General features: G+C 40.5%; 1 protein-coding gene across 2 annotated transcripts; it reads right to left on the bottom strand.

The window, feature by feature from the left end:
* On the bottom strand, positions 1-15,243 carry LOC121521026 (armadillo-like helical domain-containing protein 4). 2 transcript variants are annotated; one of them, XM_041804732.1, is made up of 8 exons: positions 15,110-15,243; positions 13,290-14,086; positions 8,019-8,387; positions 4,954-5,103; positions 4,698-4,856; positions 4,519-4,550; positions 1,462-1,611; positions 1-1,352 (listed from the first exon to the last, which is right to left on the bottom strand). In XM_041804732.1, the coding sequence occupies exons 2-8, from the start codon at positions 14,062-14,064 to the stop codon at positions 1,278-1,280; spliced, it is 1,710 nt and encodes a 569-aa protein (XP_041660666.1). In that variant the 5' UTR covers positions 14,065-14,086; positions 15,110-15,243; the 3' UTR covers positions 1-1,277. The 2 variants fall into 2 exon arrangements, with proteins under 2 accessions (XP_041660666.1, XP_041660667.1); XM_041804733.1 differs by having other exon boundaries at positions 13,290-14,083.
* Positions 15,244-15,963: the final 720 nt, after the last annotated feature.

The following is a 15,963-nucleotide window of genomic DNA, read 5'->3' as shown; positions in this document are numbered from 1 at the left end:
TTTTATTCAGTCTGCAAGAGAACTACAGCTTGGGAGATTTGTTATTTTCCAGCAAGACAATGAGCCGAAGCATACAATGAAAAATGATTTAATGACAACAAGGTAAATGTTCTGGAGTTGCAGAGTAAAAGCCCAAACCTCAATTCAATAGAGAATTTGTGGTTGAGCTATAAAAGGTTGTTCATGCCTGATCCCTGTGCAACCTGACAGAACTTGACCTATCACACAGAACCAGTGCTGTGATTGCAGCCGAAGGCGCATCTACTAAATACTGACTTGAGGGGGGTGAATATTAGCTGAACTGCTATCAAAAAGCACCTGTAATTTGCTGTTTAAGCAACCAAAGTATTCTGGGATATTTTTTGGTACATGGTTTAGAGTGTGTCTCTGTATAATCTCCATTTAAAGGGCCATGAGCCCCTTGTACTTCACCCTACTTCTCCATTCCACAGGAACTGGGACACCCCTACCCTAAGAGGTGACTGTACAAAACACAGGGCAGGCCTAAGTGGCAGTGGCAAGGGATGTATTGGAACCGAGCAGTTAGAGCAGTCAACCCTTATTGATTAACTTATTTAGAACTATGATTTAGTGTAGGTCATGCTAACACATTTTATCATCTTACTCCTGGTTAGTCTAATGGATTTTATCGTGTAACTCTTGGTGAACCAAGCTGCAAGCTCAAGCTGAATGATCCTGTCCTCAGCAAAGAAATGAATGAGCTAATCTCCCAAATGTGAAGCTATCCCTTTAGAATATACCAAATAAGTATTATGAACTCCAACTTTATTTACATTAACATGACTGACACCAAGTCAGCTACATTTACAGCACAGGTATTTACACTGTTTATGTAATGTTACTCCTCTACAGCCCTTTTTATTTCCCCTCAGCTCCACAAAGACATAAATTTGAATAACCAGCCACACGTTCCCACCAATACCCTGCCCACATATTTTGTTTTTACAGCAGCAACATTTTTTTCATGTCAAAGTGCATCACACCAGCCCTGCCTCACTGTAAAGCCAACATCACCTGACAACAATTAGAAAAGTGCTCACTCTGGTACTTTTAGAAAGGGGTACAAGGCTGACCTTTGTGCAGCCTGTGCAAACTGTGTCCTACTCTCAGTCACACTGTGAGGATCAGATGAGTCATAGTCAAACAGCCCCGGGTGATGGGAGATTCGGTCGTCATAGCAATGGGGGTGTTTGGCAGGCCTCCTTTACAGGAGCATCAGCCACTAGTCACCAAACAGAGGAGCCAGGAAGGTTTGATCAGAACTCATCCTCAGAGCTGTCAGCCAGCAGCATGGCCTGGTCCTGACGGCTAGTCCCGGGCTCCCGAGGTTGCTGGGGAGGAAAGATAGCCTTAAAACTTAACACAGGATTGGATTTTTAACATCAAGTAAGATTGGTTATAAAAAAAAAAAAACGAGATAAATCAAAGCAAGATACTTACCTCTTGCTGCCTGACCTTCCTCCTCTGGTGTTTAAAGCTGTTCCTCCTCTTGCGGTGAATCATCCTGATGCTGTAGAGAGCCCCGACGATTAGCAGGGCCCCAGTGATGCCAATGCCCACAGGGGCTAACATGCCAGATACATAACCCGCCTGCAAAGAGTGGACAGACACACAAAGATGGTTTTACCATTAGGCATGTGGGGTAAGTGCACCAAGAGGCCTCAAAGCAAAGACAAAGGTGGTCATCAAGCATGATGTACATACCGAACATTATTTCAACAATTAAGCTCAGTATATAGAATTTTAAAAAGGTGCTAAAACGAAAACAGAGTTTCAGTGTCCAAAAAAATTCCCTGAGAAGGGAAGGACTCCTGGCCTCCCATTTTGAGGTCCAAGCCCCTGAAAAAGTACAATCATGTCATCAAAACAACTTACAGCCATTTTCCTATGACTTCACTCACAAGGTGGGGGCTCAAATCCTACTTCACATCAAGATTCAAGTTTTTAAGTTGTACAAATTTTGTGGCAGTCGCTATCAGTTTATTACTTTTTGGCAAAAGACTAGAAAAAGTGAAAATCAGGAGGGAAACCAAGCCATATTCAAAGAAAAAAAATATATTTGATGGCCAGTTAGCTAACACCTAATGTTAACATTCAACCATTTTGTAGCTCATGTTAAATTTAACCTTGCTGAGACGGTTGATTGGCCAGATTCTATCTTGCAAAGCTTCAAGCTGAAATGCTTAGCCTGGTCAAACCGGACCAATCAGCATCATTAGAGGAGAAGAGGTCATAGCTATACTCATTCACATTTTTCTCATTCTTTTTCTTTTGCAAGAAACAGCAAAAATTGTGTTTTAATATGACTGCGTGTCCAGTTTGTGTAGTTTACTCCTTAGAGGTGGCAAATGCTACGTCACATTTATAGGTTTTTCTCTTCCCAAACACCCCAACCCAGATAGATATAAAATATACAGTGGCTCTAAAAAATCCTTAATGTCTCTGTAAAGTAATTAAAAGAAGAATCTGTATTTTAGATTTGTTGTATGACAGGCCACTGTGTTATGAACCAGAAGGCCAAATTTCAGTCATGTAAAACATCTAAAGAGTTACACAATTAAAATCATGACAAATGAGACTGTAAAATCTGCTCTAGGATGGTGTGGGTGTGTCGGTTGAATGAGCCAAAGCCATGCCCACTCATCTCAAATAAAAAAAAAGAAATGCTACAACCTGAATGGAGGTTTAGGGTCATCTGTCTGCTCTGCTGGACCTGCCAGCTCTTTGTGTCAGCCACCAGAGAAACAAGTTTAGAGCTAAAAGTCCAAGCTTCATTTCTCATCCTGTATTTAATTCTTCAGGTGTTCCCTCCATTATCTGATGCTACTCTTCAAAATTAAAGTCTTCAGTGATGATTAACATTAGCTGCTTTTATTGTGACAGACTAGAACATGTCTATTATAGGATACTTTACTAAACTTTAGCGTCCCAATGCTAATAGACATGAGGGATTAAACTGTTTCTGCTTGTCAAGAGGAAGCCCCAGTCTGCTTCCTTTAATCATCTGGGACTAAAGACAATTGAAATACGGATTAAAAGACTAACTCAGCTGGTAAGATGTCTGTTCCTGCTGTTCAAGAAAAAAATGGACAAGCACACCAGCAATAAGCCTGCCTCTTGACCTTACAGTGAGCTACGGCTAGAGCATAGCTGCCAGGCTCTGTGCCAGAGCAGAGAGACAGAAGTTGGGTATTCAATTTGCTGTTGCAATGCAGCATCCTGCTTTTGGGCTGTTTTTCTATAGCTGGAACTGGGGTTTTACTGTATTATGAACAGTTCAAAGTACTACTCAGTGTTGGCGCAAACTTTCAAGCGTCTGCTAGAAAGCTGAAAATATACAGGAATTTTCCCTTTCTGCATGACAACAACCAAAACAATTCACCCAAACCTACAAAAGCATGGCTTCACCAGAAAAAGAAGTCACAAAAGTTTTGGGATAGGCGGGTGAAAACCCAGCCCAGACTCCAGCTGAAAATCTTTTGGGTGAACTGACAGATCAGATTTTGAGCACTTTGGAAAGGAAGAGTGGACAGATTTTGCCATGTCAGGAAAGGTTAGTTTGATAGATTCCTACCCAAAAGGACTGAAAGTTGAAATATAATTAAAAGGAGCTTTGATGGTGGCTTAGTCTGGGGGATGTTTATTTATACAACCAGGTTTTTATATTTCAATTTATTTATCAATTCCTCCTGAAGGATTGTGGTCATTTTCAACTGAATTGTATGCATTATAAGCTACATGAAGTGTGCAAAAGCTCTGTAATCATACATCTTTGCCTCATTTTACATCAGAAAAGTATTGCATATTGGCATTTGCATTGACAGAAAGAATTGGGAAATTGTTTATGGGCGTAATCCACATACTCAGCTCTGCTGCTCGTCCCACAAATGCATGTGTCTTACAAATGTGGCACCTTAAACAAGCTTTTTAAAGGTATAAGATTTATTGCCAAGAAGTATTGTTACAACATAGAAATAACCTACCAATCACACATTTCCTTAATTTTTGTGCTACATTTATATCAAATACACACAAAAACCTAGCTCCCACAGGACAGATGTGGTAAATTGCTGGATTGTGTCTCTTAGATACGCATTAACATGCAGGTGAAGACAAAGATGAGATATGACTCTCCAGGTTTTCCTGTCTTGTGATGTCTGCTGTAGATTAATTGGTAACATCATATTCACCTGGAAGTCTCAGAAAATGTACCAAGCTTTAATACTTTTTGGGAATCACTGCTTTAGTGAATTTAGTGAGACCAATGAATACATTTATATACTGTCTAACAATGAGACAGACTTCAACCTTAAGCAGTCTTCCTCACTTGGTCTTTAGACTTCTTGAGAAATGAGTGGTTGTACTTTTGCCACCCCTAATGGTAAGTTTTGTTTTCCGGGTAATAAGATCAATCCATAACTCATGGGAAATCCAAACAAAACAAAAAGTGGTATTTCTTGATGAAAACTTTTCCCAGCCAGCAGAGGGCAGTCTTACCTTTTCTCTGATCAGCTCTACCCAGCTCCTCACTGAAAGAAGAGAGTCAGAGAATTACATGGCAAAATCCTGACAGTTATTCCTCTTTATACTTTAAGTTTATGATTAAAGAGAACATTTTTGCTTGCTTGTAATCATTCAGGTTGACACAGATATGTTTAGGAATCATGCTGTCGTACTCAGCCCCTGGTTGCGTTGAACCCACACAGGAGGCGGAGGGATGAGGCTGTACGGAGGTGGCGTGGAGGACGTTTTAGGACTTTCTGTGAGGTCCTCTTCGCTCTCATCCTCCACGGACTCCTCTGAGTTCTCATCATCCTCGTCTTCATCCTGCTCCTCTGAGGGGGACGAGATAAAAATGTGCTCCTCAGCATTCAGGAAAAGATTAAGATTAAAATTAAACTGACTTTCAGTTGTCGATAAAACTCGTCTTACCTTCAGACTCCATCTCCTCTAACCCTGATCTGGATTTGTGTGCCGGCTGATGGGTTCCCATGGTTACGGCTGTCATAGCACGTGGGAAGGATGAGAAGGAAGGGCGGACAGTGGGCAACTTCTCTTGGAGGTTGGGTGTCCTTACAGCACCTTCATGTTACAGATAACAAAGCATGAGGAGGAAGCAGCAGGAGAGAGGAGGTTTACATACGCTGTTTGAACGACTGACAGCTCCTCACTGTCTAATGACGTGTGGGAGGATCAGTCTCTGAGCACAAGATGCATGATTTTAAGTGGGCGTAACATGTGCTTGTTGTGTTTCAGTGATTCAGAGACATCGGCAGGGCTGTGTCTGCAAAGAGTCATGCTATGTAGTTTTACAAAACATACACCTTTCATATAATATTGGACACATTTTAATATTATCAGCTTTGTAGCCACAACTGTCTTATCTGTTATTATTGTCCTTGTGGTTCTTTGTCTCAATCATCTCTCTCTCTCTTTCTCAGCCAATCCAGTGCCATGTTCAAAGTCTTAAATATACTAACTCAAGAAAATACACCACATTGAAATCTAGAGACAGCTAGGGTTGTGTATTATTTGGGTTTTTTCCGATACAGGTTCTAAATTGATACTTTTAAAAAGCCTAAACGGTGCCTATATGGATAATTTTAAGAGGGAAAAAAAGTGCTTTAAAAGTCAGCAGCTTAACAGAAGCTGTCTCGGTATCGTAAATGATCCAGAAATGAGATGTCAATAGAATTTAAAGTAACAGGTGTAACTTCTTCACATAACATATTTTGTGCCTTTACTTTGGAGTGACAGGGATAGTTTTGGGGTGGTAAGGTACCAAAATAAAGCACCAAAATCGGCTTTGTGATTTAGTACTGTGGGTATGGGATATGTTGGTACCTGTACTTGGTTGGTACCAGATTTTGATACTCATCCCTATAGAAAGGCCAAAACATTGATTTTAATAAAGAAGAGACTTGTGTACACTGATTTAGTTTTTTGGTATGTGTTCTTCAAATCTGTATCCAAAAAAAATGTAATTCACACAAACCTCACACACTGACTCCAATGAGTTCATTTTTCTACTCAGCGCAAAAGTCCACAGAATAAGACCCTCATATATTTATTAATTAATTATTTGCACAAGATTTTGCATCACCACATTGTGCCAAGATGAGTGAGAGCTCTATTTTGGCCTTCAATTAATGTTCCATAGTTGAAATTTATGCATGGGCAACACATGCAAGACTGGCTGCAGACGCTGTCTGTTTCAGAATGGACGTATTAAGATTTTTTAAAAATCTAACTTTACACATAAAGTCTGGCAGTTACATTCATGACATAACCACATTGCAAAGACTAAATCCAAGAAGCATTTAATGAAAAAAAGCAGAGTAAAAGATCAGAGGTCAAACCTGGGCTTTAATTACATAAAGACCCATTTTAGAAGTAGTTACATGAAAGGTGGCTTGTTTTAGCTTCATTAGCTTTTACTAAAGCTAACATAGCTACGCTAGCTACGTTATTAAAGTTGTTACACAAACCCATGTAGCTTAGTTAGCATTAACAATGTGAGTTTTATCAAACATAACTAAAGCTAACTTAGCTACGTAGATTACTTAGTTACATAGCTTACCAAGCTGCTTTATGAGCTTAGCTTTAGAGACATTAGCTACACAAAATTTTAGCCATGTTATCTAAGTAGCTTATGCAGCTAATGAAGCTATGTAAGCTGCACTTGCTGCGCTTTCATGGAGGACAAGCTTTTGGAGTACAAGCTTTTTTTCACTGGAAGCAGGCTGGTAACTTGACTTTACTAGATGTTTTCATAATCAGGTTTTGCAGGTCAGGTTTTTTACTTTGGTATCCTAACCCTTATCTTAACCCTTACCCTGGCCTGAACAGCAGTTAAATCTGATTTTGTTACAAAAAGTTTAAGCATGCATTTCCTTTCGGAAATTGTCTCCATCTGAGATGAATGTCTGTGAGAGTGGCTGTAAGAGATGTATATCCGGAACAGTGACTCTCCTCCTCTCTTCAAATCCAGACTCAAAACCCACCTGTTCAGGATAGCTTATTCATTGTAATTACTTTGTCCCACTTTATTCTGTATTAAGTGTATTAAGTCTGTTGTTTTATTGTAAATCTTTTTAAATCTGTAAAGTGTCTTTGAGTGCTGAGAAAGGCACTTCTAAATAAAATGTATTACTATTATTATCATTATTACAGTCTGCAGCCAGACCCCTCACAAATCGTGGGAAGTTTCAACGTGAGGGAGAGAGAGAGAAAAAGGGAGCTGCAGCCACTACTCTGAACTCTCAAACGAACCCCTAAATGACTTCAACAGATTTGAACAGACAAAAAATTGAACATTTTCTAAATCACACTAAAAGAACAAGACATATCTGACTATTTAATTAAGGAAAAATGTGCAGTGGCTCTAAATAACGTGATCAAACTGGGCTTTAAATGTGTATACTCACAAACATTTAGCATACAATGAATCAAACACTGTTGTTATTACACTGTTTGTTGACCTGTATTCACTTTGCCATTTTGGGTACAATTTTAGAACAGCTTGTTTTTAAGAAGTTAAATGATTTTATCACTGATTTTATTGTATTTATAAAATGTATTAGCCTAGATTTAGGAGAAATCACAGCACAGAGGCTGCACTAGTTAAAATGGTTAACGACCTCAGGTCCAGCATGGATAAAGAAAATACCCTCTGATTTTGTGATAATGCACCTGAGTACAGCCTTTGACAGGGCAGACCACTCACTTCTTTTACATAGACTCCCTAATGTAAAAGAACTTTTGCTACATTGTTCTGTATAAAATGCTATATAAAGAAAGTTTGATATTATCATTTCTTAATATTTAGCTTTATTGCAGTGGGAAACTATGCATGTATTTCATGTGCAACTGTTGGTTGTAATAATGCATTTAATCGATTGTAATCAGTATTTTCATGATGAAACAGAGATTCCCTCAGTCATTCTCTCTCCTGCTACATCCTCTCTCACCGTCTCTCACACTCTCTCTCCCCTTACCTCTCTCCCCGTGTTCCTCCAGCTCACTTCCTGTTTGTCTCTGTGAACCAGACGTTCCAGAGGAGCTGACTGGCTCCAGCAGCTCAGCCCCAGATGTCTGCCAGGGTGATGTCCAGTCTGGTGTCAGCAGGGGAGGGGCCTGAGAGGGACCGTCACTGTCTGTCTCCACGGTGACCAGCTGCGGGTCCACGTCCATTCCTGCGGTCACCATGGCAGCAGGAGGCTGAGCACTACCAGGCAAAGACATGACTGTTGCCTGTACTCCCTCTGATGCAACCTCCTCAATGGGCTCAAAGATGAGAGGGAGAGCTTCTGACGACATGGTGCCCTCTGTGGCCTCATCCTGGGACAGCGGGGCCACTGTGTCCACTGTGGACACATGAGAACAGAGACAGGACCTAAATCAGGGGCAGATCCAGACTTTTTTTGTTTTGGGGGTGGGTAAGTAATATTCCTGAATGATTTTTTTCAGTTTAGAAAGTAATAAAACTGAGGTGTGACACAAATCTTCCAAACTTAATTCTCTTAGGATTTGAAGAGAAGATGAATGTCAGTGAAAACTGTTAAAGGCCCTAAAAAAACGAGAGGGGTCTAGCTGCAGTCCCAACATCTCTGACAGCAGCTCTCCCAGACTGCTTATCTGAGAGAAAGGAAGTGCCGTAACTAGTCAGAACAACATATTTCCAGTGAAAGATTTGCTTTTTAAATTCAACTTTATTCATAAGCAGAGTGTTGCAGTTACGTTCATGAAATAACCACATAGAAAACCTTACAGACTAAGCAACATAAAAATAAAACAGAGAAAAAGGTCAGTGGTCTAATCCAGGATTAAATTATGTATAGATCCGGTTTAGGTGTAGCCTACTCACTCGAATGGTGGCTCGCTTTATCTTAGGTAGCTTTAGGTACGTAGCTAGATAAGGTACGTAATGAGCTTTAGCAAACGTAGCAAATCTAACAAACTACACACAGAATGTACCTACATAGCTTACGCAGCTACTTTGTAAGCTTAGATTTAGCTACGTTAGTTACGTAGCTTCGTTAGCTAAATTGCTCTATTATCTACAGCTAAGTTAGCTTTAGCTACAAGAGTTTTAGCAAATGTCAAAGCTAACATAACTACACAGAGTTTGTACCTACACAGCTTTCATTGCTGCTTTGTGAGCTTAGCTTTAGCTACATTTGCCAATAGCTAAGTTAGTTTTAGTTACGTGAGCTTTAGCTTGCATTTGCTAAATTATATTAGCATAGTGATGTCTGATATCTGATGTCAGAAAGGGGGTTTCTGGATGCATTCCAAAAAAAGAAAGAAATTTAAATGATTAATAATTACATAGCTTATATGATATATTATTTTTTTTTAATCCTTAAATTAGCTCAATTTAAAATACAACTGTAGTTATTAAGTAAGATTTGCACTTTAATATAAGTTATTTATACAAAAACTCTCTAAAATGTAAATTTGTACATGATGCTTTGAGCAGCTTGTATGCTCTAACCATCTCCAGGGAAGGTGGGGGCCTCCAGTCTCCCCACTGACTCTGGCACTGTTGTTTTGGGGGTCATTTAAAATTTGAGAACCTCTGTTCTAGTCAGCCAGTCAGTGGCCTGGCCTTCTGTGAATACCTGCCTACTTGCCTCCAATTCACAAATCAGTATTATTCTACAGTTTACATAAACCTTACTGATGTTTAGCTGACACAACTAATCGCATATTCCGCCTTGTTGGTTTACAACTTTTTTGGTTCCCGTTCAGTTTTTTTTTTTTTTTTTTTTTAAATCCTAGACATGCTTTCCTGCCTACATGAAGGTTTAAAAGCCTCCATTTTGCCTGCCTGCCTATCTGCCCACACCGGACTCAAAGTCATGTAGGCACATGAAATTACTCTGGACCGTCTGTAACCATCTGCACTTGGGTGCTACCTTCCTGCCTGCATAACACATTCTGACAAAACTGGGACAAATGAGCGAGGACAAGCTGAAGGTTTTGCATTTTCTTCCCACATAACTCAACATAAATAAAAAATGCATGTTTTCTTCTGCACAGCAGCAACTGTACTGAGGATATAATACTGAATAATTTGTGCAGGATTGCAGCATTTTGGCGCAGGTACGTCTCTGGACTTGAAGTTTTTCTCATTAGCAGTACAAGCACCTTCTCATAGCAGTGAAAACACAATAAAAAAAAAAAGGACTGTCTGAAATAGGGGTAATTCTAGATAAGGGGCTCACACAGAGGAAAACTGTTACTGTGCAAAGGTCTCAGGCATCCCTTTTAGTCCAAAGCATTTCTAAAGTAGGTTAAAAAATACTTATAAAGACTGCAAAGCTTTTACATAACGCTGTTTTGGGAGTTGGGTTTTTTTCGTCAGGCTCCATTCTGTCGGGAGGCAGCTTCATCAAACACACGATTCCCCAAATGGACGTCAGGAACACATATTGGCTCAGACAGACTTGTTTAATCCATTTCTCTCCTCTGCTTCTCTGAATAATAACCTGTCTGAGTCTTTTCAACAGTGCAGGAAGAAAAAGACAAGGTTTTAAGGGAGAAGTGGGGTATATGGAGACCAAGAAAGAGGGGTTAAATCCACCAATGACTTAAATAACACACTGTGCAATCAGACTGTGTTTGTGTCTTTTCGTTCTTATTTTCTGCAGACTGGAGTCAGGAATAGAAAGTAATTAGACTGCCACGGGTCCCAGCTGGGGTTCAAAGTGGAGCGTGGAAAAGCAGGGTTCTTTCTTTGCTAATCATCAAAGGCAATCTCTGCCACAAGACATGTCCCTTTCATTCCCGCCTCGATCTTTAATGAAGCCTTCTGAAATCCTGAAAACTCCAGTAAGATGAAGAATAGAGCTCGATGTGGAGGGAATTCATACAGGGTAACAATAACTTCAGAACATAACACTACTCTATTTTACAGGGGTTCAATAGCAATTCTAGAGTCCAAGGCCCTCCTGTGGCCTGTTACTCAAGTTATTTTGACCTGCTAGCTAGCTAAGTCAAGTTGACTGACATAAACATTAAAGAAAAAAAACAAAGTTAAGTTGACTCAGGAAGGTTTCCCACTGTCATTGCAAACATTGCATATTTTCAGCCAGTGCTTAAGTTTTAAAGGGGGAACCTACAGAATTACAGCAAGATCACATTTAAAGTGCGGGGACAGGAATCACAATGACAATTTAAAAACAATGGCACTGTTCCATGGTCTTGCATTTTCATTCAAGATAGAGCTAAAGGTTTCCAGCAAAATGAGTCCTGACAGTTTCAAACCAGTCTGTAGAGTATTACATGCAGAAGGGACAGCAATACTTAACACTCTTTTCCCAGTTCAGTCCTGACACGAGGAACAAACAGGTGGCTAATAATACAAGAACACAAGGCATAATGGCTTTTACTTCTCTGAAGAAGGAACAAAGCCAAGAGAAGGCAAGCCAGATTTAACATAGCGTTCACAGTGTTAAGTGAGGTGACAACAACAAACCTCAACAAGTGACAAACCTCAGAGCACAGTGAATAAAAAATATTCAAAGATTGTTGACATTTGGCTGAAGCAGTCATATACAGTACATCACCATAATCAAGCAAAGATAGAAAGGTTGCTGATACAATATATTTATAAGATCTTAGGGAGAAGCACAGATTATTTCTTTCTTTTGTTTTTTTAAGTTTTGTTTTAAGACAGTGGATAGACTTGGAAACAGGGAAGAGAGCAGGGAGAGACATGGGGCAAAGGGCCACGGGCCGGATTCAAACCCAGGCCGCCTGCGTACATGGGTAGTGCCTTAAACCACTCAACCACCTGCGCTCCCAGCACAGATTATTTCTATAATAGAAACCTATTTTCACCCTGAGTTTGGTGACCAAATTGGCAATGTGTGCTTTGAATAAAAGCTCACGATTAATAAGAAAAGCCAGATATTTATAGTTAGAGACTAGCTAAATAGACACACTTAAGACCAAATGAATGTTCCCTGGTAACTCACTTAAATTGGAGAATGAGTTTGGTTTTGTCTGCATTTAGATCCAATTTAAGTTTTTGTAGACAACTCTGAACAGCATTAAAAGCAGACTGTAAAGACACAAAAGCCTGCATAATCGAGGATGACCAGAAATAAATAATAGCGTCATCTGCATAAAAAATTATATATTTTTTGACAGGTTATTACAGATATTGTTAATATAAAAGGAAATTAAAATAGAGCATAAGACTGAACATTGGGGCACTGATAAGCAGGGTCTCTGGAGGAGTTTTGTGTAAACAAAACTGAATTGTTGAAATTACATGGAATAAATTGCAGTAACACTGTCCAAGACTAATTTAACTTGATAAAATATTAACTAATAGCTTATTCATGTAATTTCAACCTGCTAGCTAGCTAAGTCAAGTCGACTTGCATAGCCCTGGCTCTAACTAGCAATTCCTCTGTCAAAGAACAGTCACCTGTAATGCTTGCAAAACATATGCTATACAAGTGTGTATTTCTCCCTCATAGTTAAGATTAGAAAGGCAGTATTCAATTATTTACTATTTATTTTAATTATCATTGTCTGCTCCTTACCACTATCTTATTGTCTCCTACCTCTTCTTAGTGGTTTATTGAGAAACGCAGGTTTTCTCAGGAACAATACATGCAACCCTTAGCAGTGCAATGAAAGTTCCTGGGGCCTGTTCAGGGAGGTTTCTTACTGTCATTGCAAATTTAGCACATTTTAAACTTTTGCTTAAGTTTTAGGGGGCATGACTCGTAAAACAAGCTGTTGCTTGCCTTACCTGTTGCCAAGCGGGCCTCTGGAGGAGTTTTGTGCATACAAACTTGAACTGTTTAAGTTACATGGAATAAATCTCAGTAACACTGCCCAAGACTACTTTGATCGATTATGATTGGAACTGCTGGCTTATTCATGTTATTTCAGCCTGCTCGCTAGCTTAGTCAGATCGATTTGACTTCAACTACCTGAGTTAGATAATGTTACGTGTCAAAGAACAAATGCTACAGAATAATGCTAGTGGAATGTTTTCCATTTCAAGTTAAGACTGGACAAGCAGCATTCAGTTACATATAATAATAATGATAATAATAATAATAATATCTTCTGGCCTATGAACCCAAGTTCACAAGCAGTGCCTTTGGAGAGGTTTTGTGTTTACAGTTTTGTTTGATATGTTGAACTTGCATGGAACACAAATATGTAAGAAGTATTTTCTCCCCCTGAAAAATGCATATATGTCCATTTTTCCCTCATCCCCTTCTAATTTTCTGACTTACCTCCTCCAAGCCTGGTAGCTTCAGTCCACACACTTTCTGGTCCATCCTCCTTTGGCATCGGGTTTGCTCCAATTTCAGGTAACAGAGGGGCTGGGAGGGATGAAGTTGTAGCTCCATCTTGGTCCCAAATGGATACAAGTGTTGAGGTGTGAGGGGAGACAACGATTGGACTGTAGGAGGTAAGTTTCTGGATGGTGGCTCCAGGATTTAGAGTTTCTGTAGAGGACAGAAGGCCTGTTTCTGTGTTTTTATCCTGGACAGAGGAAACAGGTGGGTCTGTTAGGCCCTCTCCGTCTTTGTCTTTGCTCCCCTTGTCTGTGGAGGAAAGGTCTACATCCAAGTGCTTCCTCCCACCTGTAGGATCATTGGTGACAGCGGTATCCCCCTCCTCTGATGCACCCTTCTGTGTCAAGGCGTCTCCCATCCTAGATGTGCTCCCAACCTTCTTTCCCTCACTCATTTGGTTCTGCACCTCTCTGCCAGCCTTTCTCGGCCCAGATACTCCATCGAGGCTGTCCCCATTTTCTGTCTGCGTCACTGCTCCCACAGGTGCTCCATGCAGGCCAACCCCTCCTCCTGCACCTACATCCAACGCTAAACCAATCAGACTTTCGGTACCTGTTGGTTCAGACTTTACATCTGGGGTTTGTGTTGGCCCAACAGTTGTTAATCTGTCCTGTGTGGGAGGGGAGTCTGGGAGGAGGACAGGGTTTCCATGGATACAGAGACACAGCCCAACCAGGAGGAGGCAGCCGAGTGTCCTGGACATCAACATCTCTGTCTCGTCTCAGAGGCTGCTGAGAGTGGACACAAAGGATAGATGCTTACAGGCGTGAACAGCAACACTGCAGCCAGTGTACATGTAAGATGAACAAATCAGAGGTCTAAGAGGAATGATGGGTGACATACTTTAAAGAAGTGTGCAAGTGCAGATTAAGGGCCAGAACCCAAAGTGAGAACTTCATACAGTTTGTGATAACCACAGAGAACAGGATTAACTGAGCAGCTTAGCCTGCCTTCGCTTTGATGCTGCAGTTGCACAGTTTTGAATAATTCGGATGAAATTCCTTTTCATCTCAGGCTCTTTTGTTCAATTTGTATAAATAGAGGGAATGCTGGGCACGCACAACCACACATAGGGAGACTGAAAAATAGAGAGAGAGGGGGAGAGAGTGGGAATCTGACACAGCAATCCTTAGCACCCCTCCGCACTTCACCTATAAATAGCACCAGCTTTTCTATCCTCCAGGAGCCTCTACAGAAGGATCCATGAGTGTTATAATTTCAGATTACACAAACCTGCGTCCCTGCTGCTAAGGGGGGCATGTTCATAAGGGTATTTGCACATTATACAACATATTAACTGATTAAAATAGCTAAGCAAACAAGAGTGCATGGCGCATTTGTTGCTTCACATGGTGTCACAGCAATAATCAGCCAATCATCGCTCCTTTATCAGTCAAAATTGGAAGAAAAGCTGCAGTGTTGTTGGCAGGGTGACACCCTTTCATGCTGCCTTAGTCACAGAAAGGTCTGAGGGGACTCAGAACCCAGCCCTGATGATGATCAGTGCAACAATGTCACAATGCCACGCACTTTTCCGCCTGCGTACCTCTCCTGTGATCAATACAGTTAACACACAGTAGCCTGTGCTCGTGCAGTCAACAACTGTGAGCACACCGCGGTGCTGTACCACGTTACACACAATTACAATGCTGGGGTTCATGATAGCATCTCCTTAACCCGCATCTACAGCGCTAATAATCGCTCGTTGTAAACAATTTAAGTCGTACACGGTTAAAAATACAAACTGTCTTTACCTTTCACAGATCATGACGGATCCTCGTGCCTGTAGACGCAGGGCTGCAGCTCGCGACAGATTCCGGAGAGTCTCCTGCGTTCAGCAGGCTGAAGGAGAGGCTTGTTGTTGTGCAGCTCAGCGTCACTGACTCAAAGTCTCCGTCTTCTCTACGTATGTCCGCCTGCACCTCATAAGCTGAGACCAAATGCTTCATGATTTATCATGAATAACACAAACGAAAAGCTTTGCGTCTGCTGTTGCTTTAGCGTCTACTGTTTCTGTGAATTGTTCACTTATGCAAAGTTTGATCAAAGTTAGCATCACTGTCTCTCTCATTGGGTCATTTAAGGCTTCTGGTAGTGCTGAATGGACAGCTCCTTAACCTCAGTTTAGAGGTCAGGTGATGCCCACTGAGAGGAGTACATTACAACTGTTCTTAATCTGATTTATTAGGAAAAGAAATACCGAGTGTGTCAGTTTCTAATGGTGTAAAATAAACTAAAACCATACCATTTGAAGCAGTAGCTGCGGAATTAATCCCACCTGTTGCAACAATGACAAATTAGTAGCCTGACAACTGTAAGTACCCTATAGGCAACGCTCTTCTGCCTTAAACTGCCTATTAAACTGGGCTTTATCACATTTGTAAATAGATTTTATCATTATGATTAACAGCGCCTATATGATGATTGCACGTGCAAAAAGTTGCTCTCAGCCTTAAATTCATTTAAATGGTATCGTAGTTTATTTTAGTTGTTAAAGACCTTTCTGTTTGTATATTGCATGGATATTAATTGTATCAATGATAAATGATCTTCATGTAGGTGAACTGGTCACAACAAATGAAAAGGTTTATATAGTATTCTCCATGGT

Source organism: Cheilinus undulatus, linkage group 14 (assembly GCF_018320785.1).
Source record: "Cheilinus undulatus linkage group 14, ASM1832078v1, whole genome shotgun sequence".
Taxonomy (NCBI): Eukaryota; Metazoa; Chordata; class Actinopteri; order Labriformes; family Labridae; genus Cheilinus; species Cheilinus undulatus.
This window is presented reverse-complemented; position numbering and strand designations above follow the sequence as displayed.

Excerpts from the sequence above, each read along its gene's own strand:
- LOC121521026 (XM_041804732.1), bottom strand. The coding sequence starts at position 14,064 with ATGTTGATGTCCAGGACACTCGGCTGCCTCCTCCTGGTTGGGCTGTGT. Across the intron at positions 4,857-4,953 it reads AGAGGAGATGGAGTCTGAAG|AGGAGCAGGATGAAGACGAG; the intron begins GTAAGACGAGTT and ends CGTCCCCCTCAG. Across the intron at positions 4,551-4,697 it reads TCAACGCAACCAGGGGCTGA|TGAGGAGCTGGGTAGAGCTG; the intron begins GTACGACAGCAT and ends CTCTTCTTTCAG.